This window comes from Ruditapes philippinarum, unplaced genomic scaffold (genome assembly GCF_026571515.1).
Source record: "Ruditapes philippinarum isolate M1 unplaced genomic scaffold, ASM2657151v2 ctg393_1_1_1_1, whole genome shotgun sequence".
Lineage (NCBI taxonomy): Eukaryota > Metazoa > Mollusca > Bivalvia > Venerida > Veneridae > Ruditapes > Ruditapes philippinarum.
In genome coordinates, this window is record NW_026854713.1 from 520,082 (window position 1) to 542,933 (window position 22,852).

Here is a 22,852-nt window from a genome sequence, read left to right on the forward strand (position 1 = left end):
GTAACATTTTGTGGTCAAGGTCAACAGGCCATATAGTAAATGTGCATAAAACATAGGTTCTTCATTCTATCTGTTTACATGCACCTTCATATATACTCATACTCATCTTGGTTAAACTGAGAAAACTTTATATGTCACTTTCAGTCAATGAGTTTAAGATTTTGAATTTACTGGCCCGAATTCCAGTTTTGAATTTATTCTACTAAATAATCACAGGAGCCTGAAATTATATCAAAAACAAAAAAATAACGATTTAAAAAAAAATTCCCATATATATACTATAAAAAACACAAGGAAGGCAACAACATTTCCCCACCCACCGCTACATTTACCAGGAATATTTATAAAAACGCCTGGGATTTACTTCCGAGCACTTTTAATCAATAAAGCACATTAAAATCTATCAGAAACACTGATTACTCTTATCAACTATCCAACTATTACGCCAATTGAATGAATTTATCACTGCATTTCTCCCATCGTCGGTTCCATTGCCAGTTCTGCGCTAAATTCCGTCATACCGTCATTGACTGGTTTTTGTAGATCCCGAAATTCTATCAAAAACGAAAAAGAACGATTTAAATAAAAATCCCATATTATAAATACTATTATAAATATAGGATTTTTATTTAAATCGTTCTTATTTTTTTTGTTTTGGAAAGAATTTCGGTATCTACAAAGACCGGTCAATAACGGTATGACGGAATTTAGCACAGAACTGGCAATGGAACCGACGATAGGAGAAATGCAGTGATAAATTCATTCAATTGGCGTAATAGTTGGATAGTTAATAAGAGTAATCAGTGTTTCTGAAAGATTTTAATGTGCTTTATTGATTAAAAGTGCTCGGAAGTAAATCCCAGGCGTTTTTATAAATATTCCTTGTAAATGTAGCGGTGGGTGGGGAAATGTTGTTGCCTTCCTTGTGTTTTTTTATAGTATGTATATGGGAATTTTTTTTAAATCGTTATTTTTTTGTTTTTGATATAATTTCAGGCTCCTGTGAAATAATTAACAAAATTTTCTTAAATTTACACTGGCCTGAACTTATATACACTGGCCATCGGGCACCGGGCCAGTGTTGACTTCACTTTTATTTTGATGTTCGCTGAAGTCTCTTCAGCTAACAGAACTGTCATTTTTACATTTAAACACACCCCTTGAAAAAAATTACGAAGCGAGTCGCTACTAGCTTTTTTAAAAGCTAACCTTGTATATTTCTATAGTGGTACGTAACCTCCAAAAATGGTACATTTATGCAGTGGTACTTAACCTCCATGGTACGTAACCTCCAAATTCCTCTGCATTTTGGTGTGGGGTCCGGGGAGACAATACTTTGGAACCATATTCAACTCTACAAACTATTAACTCAATTGCAGAACTACAAAATCTGCGTCAGTTCGAATATATTGCTGTCGAATTCTTCAAAAAATTGTGAAGAGCACGGGTTTATAACTCGCGAAAACTAATGACAAAAACAAGGCAATGAAATTGTAACTCCGAACAGATGTTTGCAGTGTTTTTCCGTTAGGAATAAAGACATTACTATTGGACTGATTTATTTCAATTCGTGAAAAAATGGATCAATGTCAACTCTTAGGCCATTTAGCGCGGCTTTTACTATTTTTCTTTACTCACTATCGGATCCCTTCTTCTTAGGAGCCATGTTGACAGAAAAAAGGAAGTACAACGGGGTCCACTTTCAGTATTTCACGGACGAGTCCAGGAGGGTTTTCTTAATTAGAAGCTAAAATGATCTATTGATAACTAAGTTTGAGAACCCAGTCTAAAAATATATTGGTACCCAGCTCGGAGAACCAGCAAAAATACCTGACAGAAATCGACAAAGTCGCAACTACCTGTTTTTAAATTACTGAAATGGATTGATTTGCTATGTTTAACTCATCGGCTAATTAGGTTTTATTAAGGTAACTTACGTGTAACATTTAATTATATTAATGGAAAGATTATACCACATTTATCGAAGTTTAGAGGTGTTAAGTGTAACTATATTCGGATACGCAAAGATTTTAGACGGCATCTCCTGGACGTCTTGACATGACCTATGTTGTTACAGCTTGATTGGTCAAGTGATTGGATTACCTTGAGTGATAATTCGGATCACTTAAGATAATCTAATCAGTTGACCATACCAATCAAGCTTTTACAACAAAAGTAAAAAAAGGTGATAATACTCCGATTGACAGTTTCTGAACTAGCAGACGACAGGTTATTCTTATCAGAAACAAGATACAAGATACAAGAAACTTTATTTTAAGTCGGTTTACATATTACAAGAAACATTAGCTAATAAGCTATTTACCGACAATAACAAAAGCATAAAACATATTTGCTAACATATAACAGTTCTGAAAATAAAAACATTTAAAACTATTAGCAGCTTAAGCATGAAATAAGAGTATCAAGGTTAAGAAGAACTTTACAATAAGATGGTAAATTAAGGCATAGCTTGATGACATGCACAGTACATATTGTATAAGTAAGTTTAATTTTATCTATTTATTAAAGGTAATAACAGTTTCTAAAAGTAATAAATGACTGTAGTCTAGAAATTTAAGTATGATACATATCTAGCAATGTGAAATAAATAAAAATAATAATAAAAAATAAAAAATTAATAAAATAGTAATAGTTATAAGTTAACATCTACAATTTATAAATACGTAATTGAAGGTTTCCTAAAAAATATATATAAATAAATAAATAGATAAAATTAAACTTACTTATAAAAGTGCATAAAAATTTATGATAGAACTTATACAGCATAAAAAAGAAACAAGATAAAGCACATACAGTGTAACAAACAAAATTAACTAAAATTAAGTTGCATGCACAGCCTAATGGAATGGGGAATAAGGAGTTTTAATATGAACAAAGCATACAAACACAACAAAGATTCAACTAGCATAAAATACAAGGGTTTAAGAAAAAGTAACACACAACAATGTTCAGATTGGGTCGGCCCTTCGGCCAATGGCCGATAAAAGTCACAGATGACCGGGAAAATTAAATTCAATATGCCCATCAGACCGAGAAAAATACTGTCTCTCAGACCATATGACCGACAAATTTCCATAGTAAAGAGTCAACATTTCATTGAATAATATAATCTACTGATGCATTGCATACCAGCAGAAAACGTAAATTAGCATCGACGAAAAAAAGTTAAATCCCAAGCAATTATTGATAAGTGATTCGGTACCCGCCCACATATGTGACGTAGAATGTCATAAGCCTATTAGCATTCCTGTTACATTTGCGGGTGAATCAATTGACCGCCTAGTGTAGAATAAATTTTATTTGCATTCAACAGCTATGTATGTAGTGCTTTGGCATATTTTTTTTGTAGATCAATAAGCAACAAAAACGATTTAGTATTTCATTTTACTTGTGTAAATCTTGAAAGAGGCTAATTTGAAAATAAAAATAGAATTTTTTCAATTGATCCATGCTTAATGACCCAATTAATTATTTTGCATTTCGTATTTAACATACAGTACATCCGAGGAATATGCGAAGGACCTGTGTTTTTTCCAGAGGGCTTTTTTTGGCGCATTTTTTATAACTTTGACTCAATGAGATTTAATTAGTGTTTTTCCTGTGACAGTTATTTATTCTTCATCAATTTACAGAACATCTGAAATTATGCCAATTTCAAATCCACGGCAAACTGTTTTACAAATCATGCACTGCTTTGTCCTGATTTTTTTATAACTTCATTTCTTTCAATTGTCCGTTAATCACACCAAAATTCCCTGTTCAAGCAACCCAGAGAGGCAATATAACTATATCCAATTATTGTTCACTTTTCAATTGATCAATTATCCCATTTTCACAATAAACTAGTCTACACAACCCTCTTTCAATCATTACAAATTTTACCTGTATGCAGTACAGCTAGTGACGTAGCATATATACTACCAAATATGGTAAGCATGATGCAACTATGTAAACAATTGACTCGCTGATTAAAAGTGAAGTTCACTGTTGTAATGTACATACTGGCTTGTGAATGGAGCTAACTGAGGTAATTCATTAAAGAACTTTTTTCAGTTTATAGAGAATCTTCAAATGATTTTACTGCAACATTTTCTTTTCATTTTCGTTTTCCAACGGCTGAACAAATTATAGAGAAAAGGCTGATATATTCAAGTATACAGTAGTGGTTCCAATTCTTTTTTTTGATTAAAATAAATTGTTTGGCATGACCCTCTAAATTGTCAAGTGATCACTTAAATCTGATACAAAAATTGGAGCTGGCAGAAACAGTGTGACCGACAGCAACTTTTGTCTTTGTTAAATAGATATTGAATATGCATTTAAATATTTTGTTTATCCTTATTTTATCAGAATACCAGCCAACCATATACATTACTTATTTAGAGATACAGGTAAAAGAAATTGTCCGAAGTTTTTCCTGTGATTTAGGACAAATGACCTGACTTTTTTTTACCATTTAGGACACCTGTCCTAAGGAAAGAAGATCCAATCTGAATCACTGAACATATAATCAAAGCATCATAGCAAACTAAAAGGGATGCACAAAAGCAAGGCAAACAAACAAAACATGTAGTCTAAGCATTTACATAAATTAAAACTAAGCAGAAAAACAAACACATAGCAAATTTACAAGCACATCGCACATTTACAGCTTGGGCCACTCCAGACCTGGATCAGTCTCCCAAACTCTTTGTAATTTTCAACCTTGTGGATGTCATTAGGGAGACTGTTCCATATCTGGGCACCTTCAAACTTAAAAGAATTCTTACCGTATGTTACTGTTTTGACCCTTGGGACATTTACACTTTTTTGATACCTAAAAGAATAATTGGAATTTTTAAATTGGATTAAATCATTTATATATGGTGGTGATTTTCCGTACAGGCATTTAAACACTTCTTTGGCTATTATTTTAATTCTTGACAAATTTAAAGTAGGCATATTAACTTTTTTTAATATAAATGTGTCATATGAAGAATTAAAATCACTAAATACTATTTTTAGAGCTCTATGCTGGAGTTTTTCAAGTTTTTCTGTGTTTGTTTTGGAGCAAAAATGCCAGACAAGGGGACAGTAGTTAAAATTAGATCTGATAAAAGATTTGTAAATAAGAAGAAGACATTCTGAATTTAAAAATTTCCTAATTCTTAAGAGCACATTTAATTGATTGGCAGCTTTTTTACACATTCTGGTGACCTGTATATCAAAGTTAAGTAAAAAATCTATGTCTACCCCTAGCAGTTTAACACAATCTTCACATTTTATTGTAACATTATCAATTTGAAATTCTTTTAAGTGTTCATTTGTTATTTTCCCAACAGCTATGGCTTGAAACTTGTCAGGGTTAGCTTGCATTTTATTAATGTTAAACCAGTTAATAAGTATTTTACTTTCATTTTCTAATGTGTTTTCAATATGTCTATTTTAGAGTTGGAGAAGGCTAGAGTATTGTCATCTGCATAATTGTAGAGGATGGATTTATCTATAAAATAAAAAATATCATTCATGAAGATGTTGAAGATTAAAGGTCCAAGAATAGAGCCTTGTGGCACCCCCTTAATTGTTTCAAGCCAAGTGCTATGATACTCTCCTATTTTAACTGTTTGTTTCCTGTTTGAAAGATAGTTTGAGACTAGAGAACATGCATTTTCAGACAACCCATATGCCTCTAGCTTTTGGACTGTAAGATCATGCGTGGTAGACAGTCAAAAGCCTTGGACAGGTCCATTAGGATTGCTGCCACATGCTCATTTCTGTCTAACGCCATCTTCCAGTCCTCAACTAGACGCAAAAGAGTTGTCTGACATCCGTAGCCTGGTCTGAAAGCGGCTAAATAATTATGAAATATATTTTCAAAATGGTTGCTTAATTGTTCATTTATAATTTTCTCAAATATTTTTGACATTGATGGTAATATACTAACTGGCCTATAATTTTTCATAATAAAAGGATCATCTTTCTTAAAAACTGGAGTGACTTGAGCCATTTTTAAACTGTTTGGAAATAAATTTGTGTTGATCATATTATTGACTATCTTGGATATAGGTTTACAAATTATATTTGCTGAGCATTTCAGTATTTTGGGTGGTACATTGTCATATCCTGTTGCTTTCTTTGGGTTTACTGATTTTAGATGTTTTTCAATTGACTCTGATGTTACAGTAGAAAAATTGAACTTTTGTACATTGTTATTGTTTTGTTTAATTAATTTAATACTAGGGTGTTCATTTTGAGTAATAGTCTGATTATTTATCCCAATATTTTTGGCTATATTTACATAAAAGTCATTTAACATATCACACACTTTAGTTCGATCGGCAATCAGCGACTCATTTTCCTTAAGAATAATGTTACTTGAACTTTTCAAAATGGATTCAAGATTCCAAATAAAGATACCCAGTTGCAAAAAGATACCCAGTTGGGTATCTCGCTGTATAAAACATGTCAAATGGTCTGACTTGTGGTAGGTTGAACAGTAAATTTAAATACCATTAATGTCAAACAATGTGTTGAACGAAGCTTAGGTCACAACCTTTTCATTGGTGCAATAAATTTTTAAAAAAAGGGCATAAAATCGCCCCAAACTAGCAGATTAAAAACACCTAAATTTGCATTGTTTTAGCATTAGAGATATCGGTTTTACTCAAAGATAAGGGAAATAACTTGTATTTTTTCACTCGCTATATACAGACATTTCTCTAATCCAGCATTGGATCAGTGTATTTAATTTTATTATAAAAGCATTAACCAGTAAGATGACCATGTAACCAGACATCACCTTCTGTTTATTGCCTCCATTGTCTGAATCATTACTCGGGCGTAAACAATATTTTGTTTTTCAGCGAAATAACACTAGGATTTAAAAAGCCACAGTTGTGATGTCAGCTACTAGAAAAATGATGGCTCAGAATGTTCCAAGTAATAGAGTTATCAACTCTTTTCCACAGGTAAAGTTTAAAGTAAATTTGTTTTATTATACCCCCGCACAACAAAGTTGTAAGGGGGGTATACTGGAATCAGCTTGTCTGGCCGTCCGTCGGTTTTTTCTTGTCCGCCCAATAACTTAAGATTCCTTTGACCCTTAGTCTTCATATTTGGCATGGAGGTTAGTCATCATTAGTTGATGACCCCTATTGATTTTGAGGTCACTAGGTCAAAGGTCAAGGTCACAGGGGCCTTGACTTCAAAAAGCTTGTCCGCCCAATAACTTAAGATTCCTATGAACTACAGTCGTCATATTTGGCATGGAGGTTAGTCATGATTAGTAGATGACCCCTATTGATTTTGAGGTCACCAGGATAAAGGTCAAGGTCACAGGGGCCTTGACTTCAAAAAGCTTGTCCGCCCAATAACTTAAGATTCCTTTGACCCACAGTCTTCATATTTGGCATGGAGGTAAGTCATGATTAGTAGATGACCCCTATTGATTTTGAGGTCACCAGGTCAAAGGTCAAGGTCACAGGGGCCTTGACTTCAAAAAGCTTGTCCGCCCAATAACTTAAGATTCCTTTGACCCATAGTCTTCATATTTGGCATTGAGGTTAGTCATGATTAGTAGATGACCCCTATTGATTTTGAGGTCACCAGGTCAAAGGTCAAGGTCACAGGGGCCTTGACTTCAAAAAGCTTGTCCGCCCAATAACTTAAGATTCCTTTGACCCATAGTCTTCATATTTGGCATTGAGGTTAGTCATGATTAGTAGATGACCCCTATTGATTTTGAGGTCACCAGGTCAAAGGTCAAGGTCACAGGGGCCTTGACTTCAAAAAGCTTGTCCGCCCAATAACTTAAGATTCCTTTGACCCACAGTCTTCATATTTGGCATTGAGGTTAGTCATGATTAGTAGATGACCCCTATTGACTTTAAGGTCACCAGGTCAAAGGTCAAGGTCACAGGGGCCTTAACTTCAAAAAGCTTGTCCACCCAATAACTTAAGATTCCTTTGACCCACAGTCTTCATATTTGGCATGGAGGCTAGTCATGATAAGTAGAAGACCCCTATTGACTTTGAGGTCAAAGGTCAAGGTCACAGGGGCCTTGACTTCAAAAAGCTTGTCTGCCCAATAACTTTAGATTCCTTTGACCCACAGTCTTCATATTTGGCATGGATGTTGATCATGATTAGTAGATGACCCCTTTTGATTTTGAGGTCACTGGATCAAAGGTCAAGGTCATAGGGACTTTGACTTCAAAAAGTTTGTCCACCCATTAACTTAAAATTCCTTTGACCCACAGTCTTCATATTTGGCATGGATGTTGATCATGACTATAAGGTGACCCCTATTGATTTTGAGGTCACTGGGTCAGAGGTCAAGGTCACAGGGACCTTGACAAAAAAAAAGCTTTTCTTCTCAATTGCTAAAGAATGTCCTGTCCGCAATGTATTGATTTTGACATTTTCACATTTGAAGCATGTAGAATACATAACTTAGCAATGCACTGGCTTAGTAACCTCAGATTTGGCAGGGAGGTTGTCCTTGAGCTCTAAATGGCCACTGTTGATTCTGACAAAGTGGTATGCGGGGGTATTCACGCCATGATAGTGGCAGTTCTAGTTTGACAAGTAAATTTGTATATTTGTTTTCTTCTTTGTGAATATGCTGTTGAAGAATTGTTAAGCTATTCTTACGAACCAAGTGGCAGTTTGTAGCACATGGTTATGAGTTTGAGTGCAATGTATTTGTTCTCTAACTATTAAAGGCTGTCTCTTGAAAGATGTTTCACTACCTAGATATTTCACGTTGAAGATGTTACACTCAAGCCAAGTCTGCAATTTTCATTTAATTTTGTTGTTTTCATTGCTTCCAAGGGATCAACCCTTTTCCAGATTTTTTATCAGCGCAGTCTTTTTGATTAAATATCTGGTAAATGTGAACGAGTAGTTAAGTCAGAGATCTGCCGAGGACGCGATTTTGCGCCATTGGCGCTAAAAAAATGAGAATGGCGCAGGAAAATCACCAGCAAAGGGCCATGGGCGCATCTAAAACCTGTGCCAGATTTATAAGAAAACAAAACTGTCTGCTGGGTTATTTAGTCATCCAGTCAAAACTGGTACCAACAGCAAGCCAACATGTTACTCATTCCCCTGTAATTATGCATATTCTTGAGTTTATCCATTCCCCTATAGCTTTTGTTCATGTTATCTACTTACCGCATTTCTTCTCATAATTCCGTTTCCCACACAGATACTCATTTCTACTACCGTAAATTTAATCCAATAAAATAAACAAACAAATTATACAACTACTTAATATTTAAAATAATTATCGGTAACTGAAAAAAAATGTTGCAAAACTTGCTATTTTAAGAAATGCTGTAAGTTGCAGTATACTCTGACAGGTGTACAACTTGATCACCCCTAAGGTCAGTCACTCAAGTTCCTGATGAAGTATAAAAAAAAGATGTCTATTTCGTCATCAGAATATTTGACAGGGTGATTAACCAATCAGGGAAACATTGTACATGACTTTTTTCATGATCAAAAGGTCTGTCGGCAAGTGTCTTTGATGTATGCTGTCTACACAGAGGCATACAAGGGGTAACAATATTCGTCAATACAGTGGTAAGGGACATTTGGTGCAAAGTAGGAACAATTAAACATTTAATGGATAATGCACAGTATTAGACATTAGAAGTAAGGTGAATAAATTTGCATATCAAATTTTTGAGCAGCCATTTAAAAAATATTTTGCCTGCAAGTTAGAAAATTATACCATGTAGGCATAAATTTTAATTATTGGTTAAGTACTGAATCATAAGTGAACCACTTGTCATAAAATATGATTTAAGTTTTATTACCAGATCTACAAACTTTTTTAACAGTTATTTAGGTCAATGTTTACTTATTTTCCCAAGGCCCATACTTTGGTAAAAATGGCCCATCATTTTCAGACCAAGTGGGCCCAGGGCCCAGTACTTTCAAATTCTTGGCAGATCTCTGGTTAAGTAATTTAATAATTTACATATTAGTAATTTAAAAGGTTATTTTATTGACAAGAAAGTTTTGTTTTATATGATTAAATGTATTCTACAAATCTATTTATAAAATGCAATTTTTTTTTTTGCAACTGCAAATGTTTTTTTAACTTTATAGGATGATTGCCAATATTGGGTAAAAGACCCCTATTGATTTTGGGGTCAAAAGGTCAAAGGTCAAGGTCACTATGACCTTAAAACTGAAAACAGTTTCAGGAGCATAATTGAAGTTCCAATTGGCCCACAATGTTCAAACTCCATAGGATGATTGTCCATATTGGGTAGAAGACCCCTATTGATTTTGGGGTCAAAAGGTCAAAGGTCAAGGTCACTATGACCTTAAAACTGAAAACAGTTTCCGGAGCATAATTGAAGTTCCAATTGGCCCACAATGTTCAAACTTCATAGGATGATTGTCCATATTGGGTAGAAGACCCCTATTGATTTTGGGGTCAAAAGGTCAAAGGTCAAGGTCACTATTACCTAAAAACTGAAAACAGTTTTCGGAGCATAACTTCAGTTCCATTCCACCCACAATGTTCAAACTTCATAGGATGATTGTCCATATTGGGTAGAACACCCCTATTGATTTTGGGGTCACAAGGTCAAAGGTCAAGGTCACTATTATTTTGATACTGAAAACAGTTCCCGAGCATAACTTAAGTTCCAATAAACCCACAATGTTCAAACTTCATAGGATGATTGTCCTTGTTGGGTAGAAGACCCCTATTGATTTTGGGGTCAAAAGGTCAAGGTCACTATATCCTTAAAACTGAAAACAGTTTCCGGAGCATAACTTAAGTTCCATTTGGCCCACAATATTCAAACTTCATAGGATGATTGTCCATATTGGGCAAAAGACCCCTATTGATTTTGGGGTCACTAGGTCAAAGGTCAAGGTCACAATTACCTTAAAACCAAAAACAGTTCTTAGGATGATTGTCCATATAAGGTAGAAAACCCCTATTGATTTTGGGGTCACAAGGTCAAAGGGTAAGGTCATTATTAATAACTTAAGTATTAATCAACCTACAGCTGTAAAATTTTATAGGATGAACAGGTAATTCCCATGTCTTACAAATGCTTCATCCTTACTAAAAAAAAAACACTTTCGGGCATATAATGCTCCGCCTAGCGGTGCTCTTGTTTAATTTATGTTTTTGTTGTTGTTTTTTTAAGTAAATAATTATAATTTAATGATTACATCTGAAGGAGATGAAAGAAATTTACATGATTTAATTACTTGTTGCATACTTTTTGAACAAATTAATCTATTAATACTAGGTTAGTTTTTAGATTTTCTCATGTTTTAATAATGCAGTAAAGAGCATTATCTAAACTATGTTAATAACTATATTTCAGGCATATGATGCTCAAGCTAGTCCGTACCAGAAATGTAATTTTCATCCTAAAGTGAAGTCAGCCTGTTCTGAAAATAGGACAGGAACTGTTGGGTTTGTAAAGATTATAATAAGTTTCTTTTATCATGACAGTGAGATTGTTTTTTGTCTAGATAATACTCTTCTGTTTGCTTTGAAATAATTAATATATTCATGTGCTGTTTGCCAGTCTGTAACCTGATTATTCTTTAGAATGGACATGCAAGTGAATTTACACCAGCTCAAGTCAGATGTTCATATTCCGCTATTTGTTAAATTTTTGTTATTTTCATAAATATTTTTTTGTTGTTAAATTTTCCTAAAAGGAAAGTTATGTTGGAGGGTTAGGGTTTGTGACCAAAAAGAGAATCCAGTTCTTTAATCAGAATTCTTCAAACATTAATTTAAACATGACTGTAGTGAGTTGAACAGTCTGGCAAAAATAAATTGAATAAAAGTAAATTGATATTTTGTTTCTGGTCAGATTAAATTGTTTTGTTTTTTTTGGCAAGATTTCTAAAAAATGCTTGTTTTAAACTCTTTCTATAAATTTGTTATGTAAAATTGCTTAATTTGTAATGTATTAGATTTATTGAACTCTTTATAAATGATTATTATGTTGTAATATCTGTTACTGTATATGGTATGTATATTTTGTTACATTTTAGTTTAAAGATTTGTAAAGCAGTTTTGGTAGGAGACGTAGCTGTAGGAAAAACATGCCTAGTCAACAGGTAATATAATGTGTATTTGTAAATTAAGGCATTCAGCCCAAAGTATATATCTGTAAAGAAACAAACAGATGCAATAAAAGTTGTGTCAGTTATTTCATTAATACAGACATAGATTTCTTAATCTTGTCAATGTTCAGAGTTTTCATTAAATTGAAACATTGATAGTACATGTTATAACCTTTTATCTCAGTCATTACAATATAAGTATAACTTCAAAGATGGAAAGCCCATTATATAAATTCAGCTTTGCTGACTGTTTTGAAATGAAAATTGAGCTGTGCCATGACAAAACCATGGATCCAGACCAGCCTGCACATCCGCGCAGTCTGATCAGGATCCATGCTGTTTGCTACCAGTTTCTCTACTTGTTACAGGGTTTGTAAGCGTACAGCATGGATCCTGATCAGACTGTGCGGATGTGCAGGCTGGTCTGGATCCATGCTGGTTGCAAACACACTATGTAGGTTTTGACATGACGCAGCTCATTAATATTGAGTCATATAGGTAGAATATTAGAACATGCCTTTTATTTCTATATTTCAGATTCTGCCATGATGTATTTGATAAAGACTATAAAGCAACAATTGGTGTAGATTTTGAGGTGGAGAAATTCAGCATCTTATCAACTCCTTTCACATTACAAATGTATGCTTGTTTTTTTTAACTTATTTATTCCAAGTCAGTATCATATTTCTGCATTTGAGTCTGGGTCAGTACAATTGGGGATTCTTTAGCAGTGAAATTTTTTTCATTAAGGAAAAACAGTCAAATCATTTTTGACATTGTATTTGTAAATAGGGGTTTTCAGTAATTGGAAATCTGTATAAAGAAAAAAACTGTTAGTTAAAATATATTTATTGTAATGAAAGTATGGAGCATATAAAAACCACTCTTGAAACAACTTCTTGAAACAAAATAGATCTGATATCCTGTGAGGAAATATGGTTGCCACCCCCTTAAGGGCTCAAACTTACAATCTCTGTGTTGAGAGACTTGATGCCTTTACCACTATGCTACCACTACCATTAAACACCTGTTATCTTCAAGCATTCCTCGTGATATGCTCATTAGTTTGTTTCACCTCCTCATTGACATAACAGTTTAAGTGATTAAAATATGAAGGTTTCTCAAGCACTATTCCTTGTATACATTTTCAGGACCAAAGAAATAATTCTTGAGAAATCTTTATAGAGTTTGAATTTACTAGAAGTCTGTTGGCATAGCTCCACAGGGAGAACATCAAGTTAATAAATCCGGGGTTGCTGGATCAAGTGAAATTCCTCTGTGACAATTTTGGACATTGATTTGAGGTTAATAAATGTTCATTGTGTATCACCACTGAATGTGAAATCATGTTGAATTAGTGGTCAGCCACCTGTGAAGATAATGATAATTACTGGTCAGTTATCAAGGAAAGCTTGTAAGGTGGATGGGCCACCAATATATGCCCATCATAAAAAAACAGAAAAAAAACAACAAACCAAATTTACAGGACATGTCATTAAGTATAGAAAAAATACAGAGTATAAGCATTTTTTCTATCAACAAAACTGGTTTGTTTAACTTTCCCACATTTTTTATGAGTGCCTTGTTAAAATTTTCCAATTTAGAACGTGTGGGTTAGTTAAATATTTTTTGACAAGTTAGTGATATGATATATACATTTTCAGATGGGACACTGCTGGTCAGGAAAGGTTCAAAAGTATAGCATCTTCATATTATAGAGGTGCACATGGTGAGTTTCATGGAGTGTTATTCTTACAGATTTTAAACAGTATTATCAATTTATCATGTCTGATTTTTAAATTTAGCCTGCTGGTGGAAACTAACAGTGCAGACCAATATCAGTTGGCATATCTGTGTGGTTTGATCATGTTTGCTAATCAGTTTGTTCTTGCTTTGAAATCTTTGTAACAATTATGAATGTTTTTGTCCATTTTGAAAAATGAATAAGTCCATTTAATATATTTAGCACAGAAAGTATTAGTGTTGTGCAGATGTACTATGTAATTGTTCAAATGAGAAAATAAATTGCTGCCTTTCACTGATAGATGGGCAAGAGTTTTTGTGGGCTCTTGTTAAATAAGTTTTTTTTACTAACTTTTCATTCTAGTTATACACCACTGATATAATTATATTGTTGATCAAACTTTTATAAAGCAGTGAAAAATATTATGTTATGACTGTGTTTATTGGAACAATGTCTGAATTACAGTCGTTTTTGATTGATTTGATTTATGATATTTCACTTGAGAGTATTGTATGTTACAGTTTATTTAGTACTGTTTTACCTAAACACTATGTATTACAGTTGTTATAGTGGTGTTTGACCTAAACACTATATATTACAGTTGTTATAGTGGTGTTTGACCTAAACACTATATATTACAGTTGTTATAGTGGTGTTTGACCTATCAGATGAGAGGTCAATAATGAGTATATCACGATGGATGGCAGATGCTACTGCAGCGGCAGATGACCCAGTCAAATTTGTGGTGGGAACAAAGAAAGATTTAGTGGTATGACACATTCTTATATATAATAATTGTGTTCTGTACATTATTTGAAGGGGGGCGTCCGTGGCCGAGTGGTTAAGGTCGTTGACTTCAAACCACTTGCCCCTCACCGCTGTGGGTTCGAATCCCGACAGGGACTTTGGATTCTTTCATGTGAGGAAGCTATCTAGCTAGCTTACGGAACGTCGGTGGTTCTACTCAGGTGCCCGTTCGTGCCTGAAATAATGCACGGAAGGGCACCTGAGGTCTTCCTCCACCAGTAAAGCTGGAACGTCGCGATATGACCTATACTGTGTCGATGTGACGTAAAACCCAAAACAAACAAAAAAACATTATTTGAAAAAGGCATGTCTGCCTCAACATTATAATCTGCAGACATATAATTTGTGTAGTGTGTATATTTTAATGCAGCTTATGTTTTTCATCAATTATTTTACTTAAATCAGTATGTCAGAAATTTATTTAAACATTTTTTTTTGTATTCTCTGGGGTCAGTTGTCTTTGTTTTAAAGTTGGTTATTTTAATATGTTCAACAATGTAGAGTTAAACAAAATCTAGTCACTATTCAGTGGGTTTAGAAATTGGAAACATCATTGGTAGAAATTTAGGTTTGTGGAATGGGATTTGCTTACACAAGTTGTATTATCATATTAATATCAAATTATTGTATTGTTATTGTCCCTCTATTCTTTAGAATTACTGGTTTCCACATGCTTGATGGATTTCATTGATTGTGTTTATATTTGGCATGTATATATCAAAGACAATTTATTTGTTGTTGTTTCATTCTACTTTGTGTTGCTTATTAAACAAATTATGACAATAAATACTAAATTTTTACGTTTAGTCGAGTGCATCATGTAGAGCTGTAGAAGAGAGGGCAAAGGAGATTGCTTTAAGTCTTGGTGCTGAATACTGGTCTGTGTCTGCCAAAACAGGTATACATGTACTTCTCATAAACTCTCTAAATGTTAGCCTCTATACCTATAATCTGTTTCAAAATTGAACAATATTGTTAAATATTCTCCAACATATATGGACATCTATCCCCAAATCCAACTTCCTTTACTAATATGATGTTCAAATTATAATTGATGGTACAGTTGACTCTCAATAAGTCAAAATCGCCTTACTCAAAATTCAGCGTTAGTGGAAGAATATCTAGTCCCGTCGAATTTCCTTCTTTATCCTTGTATTTAAACTCCTCTTATGTCAAATTTTGACTTACTGAGACTTCTGTTTAGTTGAAAGGAGTTTTTGAGCTGCCAATTGAAGTCCAACATATTTTCATCTCAATAAGTCGAAGTGTGAAAACAGCCGACTGATCAAAGGTCGGCAACATCTAGGTGAGATGTTGTCACTCTGATTCACACGTTTCATAGTAATTTTAATTGCCGGTCATCATGTATTATTAATATATAGTAAAAGTGACTTTAATCGGAATGAGGACTTAATTGGTTTTAGCAGTTAGATAACTAAATTCATATGTACTTCCGTTTCACAATATCTGCTACTTTCATTTTCGTTTGTGATTCGATAATTCACAAGGTCTTAGACACATTGTTGTTGAAATAAATGAGTTATTGTGCTTCTATAGTAATGAATTGTCATGAGTGCTTATTATAAACATGACTGTGCTTAATATTATTACTGATGAATAGTGACCAACTTGATTTGCATTTATTTCATTGCTACGAATGTTTGCGTTTATGTTTCACTATTAATATACATGTATTAAATTTTAAATATCTTTCTGCTCATTTATGATTTGTGGTTATGCCTTCATCAGGATAATTATTAAACCAAACAACAGACATCACTATGAGTTAAAGTTGTGAAAATTTACACAACAATTATGTGTTGTTGTTTGGGTTTAACGGCCACATTTTCAGATTACCGGTCATACTGTGTCAAACACTATAATAAGTAGGCCTAATATAGAATAATGTGTATTTTTCAGACTCTAACAATGTTATTATACAATGATATAATATAATTATGTAATACAAATATTATTTTATTTGTAGGTGAAAATATACAGTCTTTTTCATTCCGTTGTGTGTCGCTCACATTTGATGCAGCCGTGCTCAGAGAAGTGGAGACCTCAGGGACACCGCAACAGAAAATCGGAACAATAAGTAAATATACTGCTTTTATTATAACATAGCTAAATACATACTCAAACCTCTGTTAAAGATCACCTCCTGATAAAGATCATTTATAGAAAGCCTGTATTTAAAGGCCAGTATCTTAGTTTCTCCTTTTGATTAATAATAAAAGGAATGGTAGGAGTACAGATTTCAGTACTCATCCATTAGTAATCCTGATTAAGTACATGTTTTATATCTGTGAAGAACATTATGAGAGATGAGAGGTTTCCATCTGTAAACAAGTTTTGAGATGAAATTATTTCTGTTTTCAGAAGTGGAACGAGACAGAGCTGATATATATGAATCCCGGAAGAAGAAGGTCAAATTAAACAATTGCTGTAAAACCTAGTGGGTGGGGTGTCAGGATTTGATTGTTTGACTACTCTCTGTGATGTTGTGTCATAAAAATTATATATGTGAAACATTTTGTTTTACTTCAAATGTTATGTTTTTGCTATTCTTAAACTATTCCCAAAGTGCACCTTTAATAAATATATACATGTATAAGATGCATTACTAACATGTTTTGTCTGCCTGGAAAAGAAGCAAATTTGATTTATGACATTTCCTTATGATTATACATGTATGATGTGGCATGCTTAACTATTTTACAAAAAATTTTTTACTGAAAATTATACTTTACATTACCAGAATTTTCTTTTTATTCTGGCAGAGATGTTTTTTGTCACATAAAAGTCAAAATTGAAGTTGTTGCCGACTGTTGTGTAAGATTAATTGTTGCCGACAGTTGTGTAAGATTAATTGTTTCGTTCAGTGCAGTTGTTTTGATTTTGTTTCTTGAATTTGTATTAATTATTTAATGTATTCTGATTTTTTTTCTGAATTTTATGATCTATGGTGATAAAGGGGAGTAACTATGCTATGACTGATATTTTGAAAATCATTGAAACACTGATAAGATTTCAAAAGAGACCTCCCCAGTCAATGTGACCTTAGCCTATGGTATGTTTAATGGCTAAGTGGTCAGTCTTATAATGCAAGGAGACCCTAAATAGTGTGTACAATTTCTTAAATAATTCTGAAGATATTTAATTAGTGTGAAACATGATGTTAACTCTCATTGAACTGTAATTTATTAGCATATTCAAGGGGAAAATCAAACATTTACTGCCAGTTTATATGAAATATACATGTACAATGTAGGTATTATATGGTTGTGCGGTGACTTTGTAACTTTAGCAAAGATCTGTTCTGAGCTGGATATACCAGTCTTTTCTGGAAACCATCATAAGATTCATATTATTTTGTAGAGAGAATGTTAATCATCTAAAATTGTCTGCTAGGTTTTTAATGTGTAAGCCTAAAGTGCTTTATGAAAGTTTCATGCCAATGACTTTTTTGTTGATTGGGTACATGACTTTTTTGTTGATTGGGTACATGTATACGTAGCTGGGTATTATAGTAGTGTACCCTGGAAACTGTAATTCTGTTCTTGTGTACATGAGCCTTTTATTAGAAACTGTTCATAACATTCCTACAGCAGGCTTTTTTGAGTGTTTTATTGGAAGTTTTTTTATAAACTTTGAAAGAATTAAACCATTTTTTCTAAAATCAAAATGCAATTTCCATGTTTTATTTTAATGATAATGTCATTTTTTTCAGACATTCCTTTTGTTCATTTTTTAAGTAGATTTTTGTTCAGATTTTCATCATTGAAACTGCGTTATAATGATATACTGTGAAATCATTATTATTCTTTGGGCCGAATTTTTGTGGTTTTCGTGGATAAGTCAATCCACGAATTTAAGACCCGACGAAATTTTATCCCAACAAATACTTCTTACAATGTCTCTGTTCTGTATATTACAACATGTGTTGGCGCTTTTCCGGCCGATTATTGTGGTATGAATGTATACAAATAATCAGGTTAGTGACATATTTAATCAATTAATAGTTTAGTTTTGCAATATTTAAGAAACTTGAAAGAAAAGTCGATTGTATATCTTCAGTTTGCTATCAAAAAAGTCCGTCGCATATAAACAACAGGGGGACTACTTGATTGTTGTAGGCTACTTGATTGTGCTAGCCAAAATACGTGCCATAATGGAGTAACTATGGGAACCCAGTGCATTAATTAGCGCCGATAAAAGTTCTCAGTTTACACCTATTAATTGTTATATAATTGACTTTAATATTAATGTCGTAATTAAAGTAAACAAAACAATAGAAAAATTACTGATCGCTAAAAAGATGAATTGAAAATTCTTTTGTCGAATTTTAACAAGACAAGTGTAAATAAATGATCCATTTAAATTGAATTTCAATATGTATTTGTACGACTGCTATTCCGAAAATATCAAAAATCCGCCGTCTTTTTACTAGATGCACACATAACTATTGAGCCACTTACTCATATTTAATTTACTGTATATATATATTTACTGTATATATATATGCATATAAATTTACATGGTCGATGTGACATTGGGTGTAGTTTTTGGCCGATTCAGGGTGTAGACTTTTTACACGCTGGTTAAAAAGTGGCAAGTGGCGTATTATTTATGAGATGTTTACATCGGCAAATTATAGGGGCAATGTGACCAATGCAGCTGCATATCATGTCACACAAACGTGTCAATTGCAGTCAATTATGGGCAGTAACTGTGTTACGCCCAGAGGCAAGGATTAAATTTATTGATAAGAGCTGTGTTATATACATGCTGTAAGTAAAACAGCGCGGTGATTAAATTGCATTACTTTTTTTAACAAGAAAATGAAAATCCACGAATTTAAGAACCCACAAAAATGCCCGTTTTGATAAAACCACGAAATTTCATGACCACGAATATAAATAATTTCACAGTATATGATTTTAGATCATGTCTTGTTATTTCAATAAATAGTATTTAACAACACATTCAGTTTAATGTCTGTCAGAAAATAACTAGCCGAATGCTATAACATATGGTGAACAATTGGACTGTGTATAAAAATAAGCTGTTTTATGTTATTTTTTCATTGACCTTTTTCATTACTTGCCTTTCCAAGTATTCAAGGGAAGCAACATAGCACAAAATAAGAATTCAAGGGAGATAATAAAGTACCTATGAACTTGAATATTCATGGGAGATAATGTTAAGTGACATGCGTATCAAAAAAGCTGATGAAGTAAGGTATCCTGCTTTCTTAGTCACATTTGTCAATACAAAATACATTTTAAATTCTGAAGGTGTTTTTTACCCACACAGTTACAGCCCTTGATGTTCTTTCACGGAGAATTTTATGTGTGTATTGTGGTACTTTAATTGTTTTGAGTAGTAAAACAATGTCAGGTAAATTAACATTCAGAGTGTGGTTCAAATTCATGTAACTCTCCGATTTAATGTTATTTTGTGCCTTGTAAATTGCTTTATGTTTTATGCTAATGTTATATTTTGAAAAGAAAATAAAAAAAAATGCTAGATTTGTTTTGTAGGATAGAAACAATAGAAAAATGTTTATGAAACATTTTTAGATACTGTGTTCAGAAAAAAAGTTTTTCTCTATTTTCAGTTACGATCTGTGTATATTTTATTTAGAACATGTGATATTATCGTGTGATTTTTATTGATTGAATGTTGTCACAATGCAGTAGACATAATGTTTTTCTCTTTATTGTTTTTACATGTATAAATGTTATTACCATGTATTTCATTTTATCATTGTGGTTGATTAATTGATATTCAATATTATGTCCATTGTATTAAGTTTAAGACTTTCAGTTTGTTTGGTGACTTGTATTTTGTAAGAAGGGACCCTAGATTTTGTGGTATCATAATTAGTAGATGATTCAAACTTAAATGTTGAAATTTTTGCATTAATGCAGTTATAATTTTACAACTAGATTATTCTTCTTATTTGTTAAAGTGGATTGGTCTACAATGGGCACATTTTCCATAAGTAATTCAAATATTGATAAAAAATAATAGAAATATATCATTTGGATATTCTTAAAAATCTTGAAAAAGAAATGTTGATAAGAGTTTTAAGTGATATAGTATTAACATTTATATGATGAAAAATAATATTTTGTTCTAGAACAATTTATCTGCTGTATATAAAGATATGTAATATCAGATCATGTATCACAAACTTACTAACATCATATACATTTGTATGCATACTTTTTCATGGTTTCCTGTTTTGTATGATACTAAATAGTGTCAACATAGTGTTTTATTGTATTACAAATCTTCCATAATAGACCAATTCACTTTAACATTGACATATTCCTTCTCTAAATTGTTATGAATAGTTATATCATATTAGAAGAATATTTTTTAGCTCGACTATACGGAGTATATGGAGAGCTGTCCTACTCGCCCCGGCGTCCGCGTCCAGATTTTAGATTAAAGTTTTGGTGCAGTAAAATATTTTTCACTATAACTTTGTCATTTCTTAAGTTATCAACACTTCAAACTTCAAATATATGTTCCTTATCATCAACCACATCTTATGTGACAAGGTTCATAACTCTAGCACCAATATTTTCAGATTTATCTCCCCTTGAACTTAGAATTTTCCTTAAAAAATACAATTTTTTACTGTTACTTTATTTCTTAAGGGATCAACCTCATACTTCAAATATATTTACGTTATCATCATCCCCATCTTATGTGACAAGGTTCATAACTCTAGCACCAATATTTTCAGATTTATCTCCCTTTGAACTTAGAATTTTCCATAAAAAATATTATTTTTTACTGTTACTTATTTATTTCTAAAGGGATCAACTTCATACTTCAAATATATTTACGTTATCATCATCCACATCTTATGTGACAAGGTTCATAACTCTAGCACCAATATTGCAATAATTATCTCCCCATTAACTTAGATTTTTTTACTAGAAAAATGTTATTTTTTATTATAACATTTTTATTTTTAAAGGTATCTACTTCACACTTCAAATACTTATTCCTTATCATCAATTACATTTTATGTGACAATGTTCATAACTCTTGAAGCAATATTTACAGATTTATCTCTCTTTGAACTTAGGATTTTCTTTAAGAAATATAATAACTTCTTTACTTTTTAAGGTATCTACTTCAAACTTCAAATATATATTTCTTATCATTACACAAATGTTGTGTGACAAGGTCCATAACTCTAGCATGACTATTTCTAGAATTATTCCCCTTGACCTTGGAATTAATGTTAACAAATGTTATTTTTTTACTATAACTTAATACATAATTATACATAATTGATTTTTCTTTCATAGTTTTGTCCTCCTTACTGCGTCCAGTATTTTATTAGTCGAGCTTCGCTGTCTCCTGTGACAGCTCTTGTTATTAAATTGTTTTCAACATTTCTTAAAGAGTGTTACAAAGTTAATCATTTTAATTATTAATTAATTAACTTTGTATCTACTAATGGAATCATGTTCAAAATACTCATTTTTATGCAACATCTTAGATACAGTTAAACATGACTTTATAGCCACTTTCAGATTAATATGAAGTTTTCTTTGTCATTTAACCCATTACTTCATATACACGCCTTTTAACGCCTTTTTCACCCCCCCCCCCTTTTTTGTTGTCTCAAATGATGAAAAAATGCCTTATTTAGGCCCCAAACACTTGTTTTAGTTTGAGAAATGTTGTTAAAAAAGTGACCTTTTTTTCGGCGCGGCCCCCCAACCAATAGGTAGGGGGTTGCCAGAAGGGGGATGTGCCCCCTTCTGTTTTGGGGGGTTTGAAGGGGGGCGGAGTCCCCCTCATCGCCAAGAAAATTTTGGACTTGTGAGAGGCTGTAAATGACCCCAGATTGATCATAAGGTAACGTGTAACCAACGCTGAAAAGCATTTGACTCTATCTCAATCCATTGAGAAGTTGCAGCACTTTGAAATCAATTTTGATGGAAAAAATCAACGCAAAATAGTGATTTTTGGCAATTTTGAGATGTCCCCTCGTTGCCATGGTAACAGAAAATTTAAGCCTGAGCATGTTGTTGCAAGGACAATGGTCCAGTCAACATTTGTGCCAAGTTTGATTAGTGTTGAAGCAGTTTTTATAGTATTATAGCAATTTGAACTTGTAACGGGAGACTTTTCAATGAAAACAGCCAT

At 32.8% G+C, this 22,852-nt stretch overlaps 2 protein-coding genes across 2 annotated transcripts in view; one reads left to right on the top strand and one right to left on the bottom strand.

Moving 5' to 3' along the window:
* Positions 1-1,795, bottom strand: part of LOC132740855 (large ribosomal subunit protein uL23-like) — a 17,124-nt gene extending 15,329 nt beyond the window's left edge. The window contains exon 1 of the mRNA XM_060728896.1: positions 1,639-1,795. Coding sequence (XP_060584879.1) covers positions 1,639-1,666 — 28 coding nt within the window. The 5' untranslated portion in view covers positions 1,667-1,795. The remainder of the gene's footprint in view (positions 1-1,638) is intronic.
* Positions 1,787-22,256, top strand: LOC132740854 (ras-related protein Rab-34-like). The gene is made up of 10 exons (XM_060728895.1): positions 1,787-1,928; positions 6,864-6,968; positions 11,361-11,452; positions 12,046-12,111; positions 12,655-12,756; positions 13,782-13,846; positions 14,503-14,630; positions 15,476-15,566; positions 16,656-16,766; positions 17,051-22,256. The coding sequence occupies exons 2-10, from the start codon at positions 6,900-6,902 to the stop codon at positions 17,125-17,127; spliced, it is 801 nt and encodes a 266-aa protein (XP_060584878.1). The 5' UTR covers positions 1,787-1,928; positions 6,864-6,899; the 3' UTR covers positions 17,128-22,256.
* The last annotated feature ends 596 nt before the right edge of the window (positions 22,257-22,852 follow it).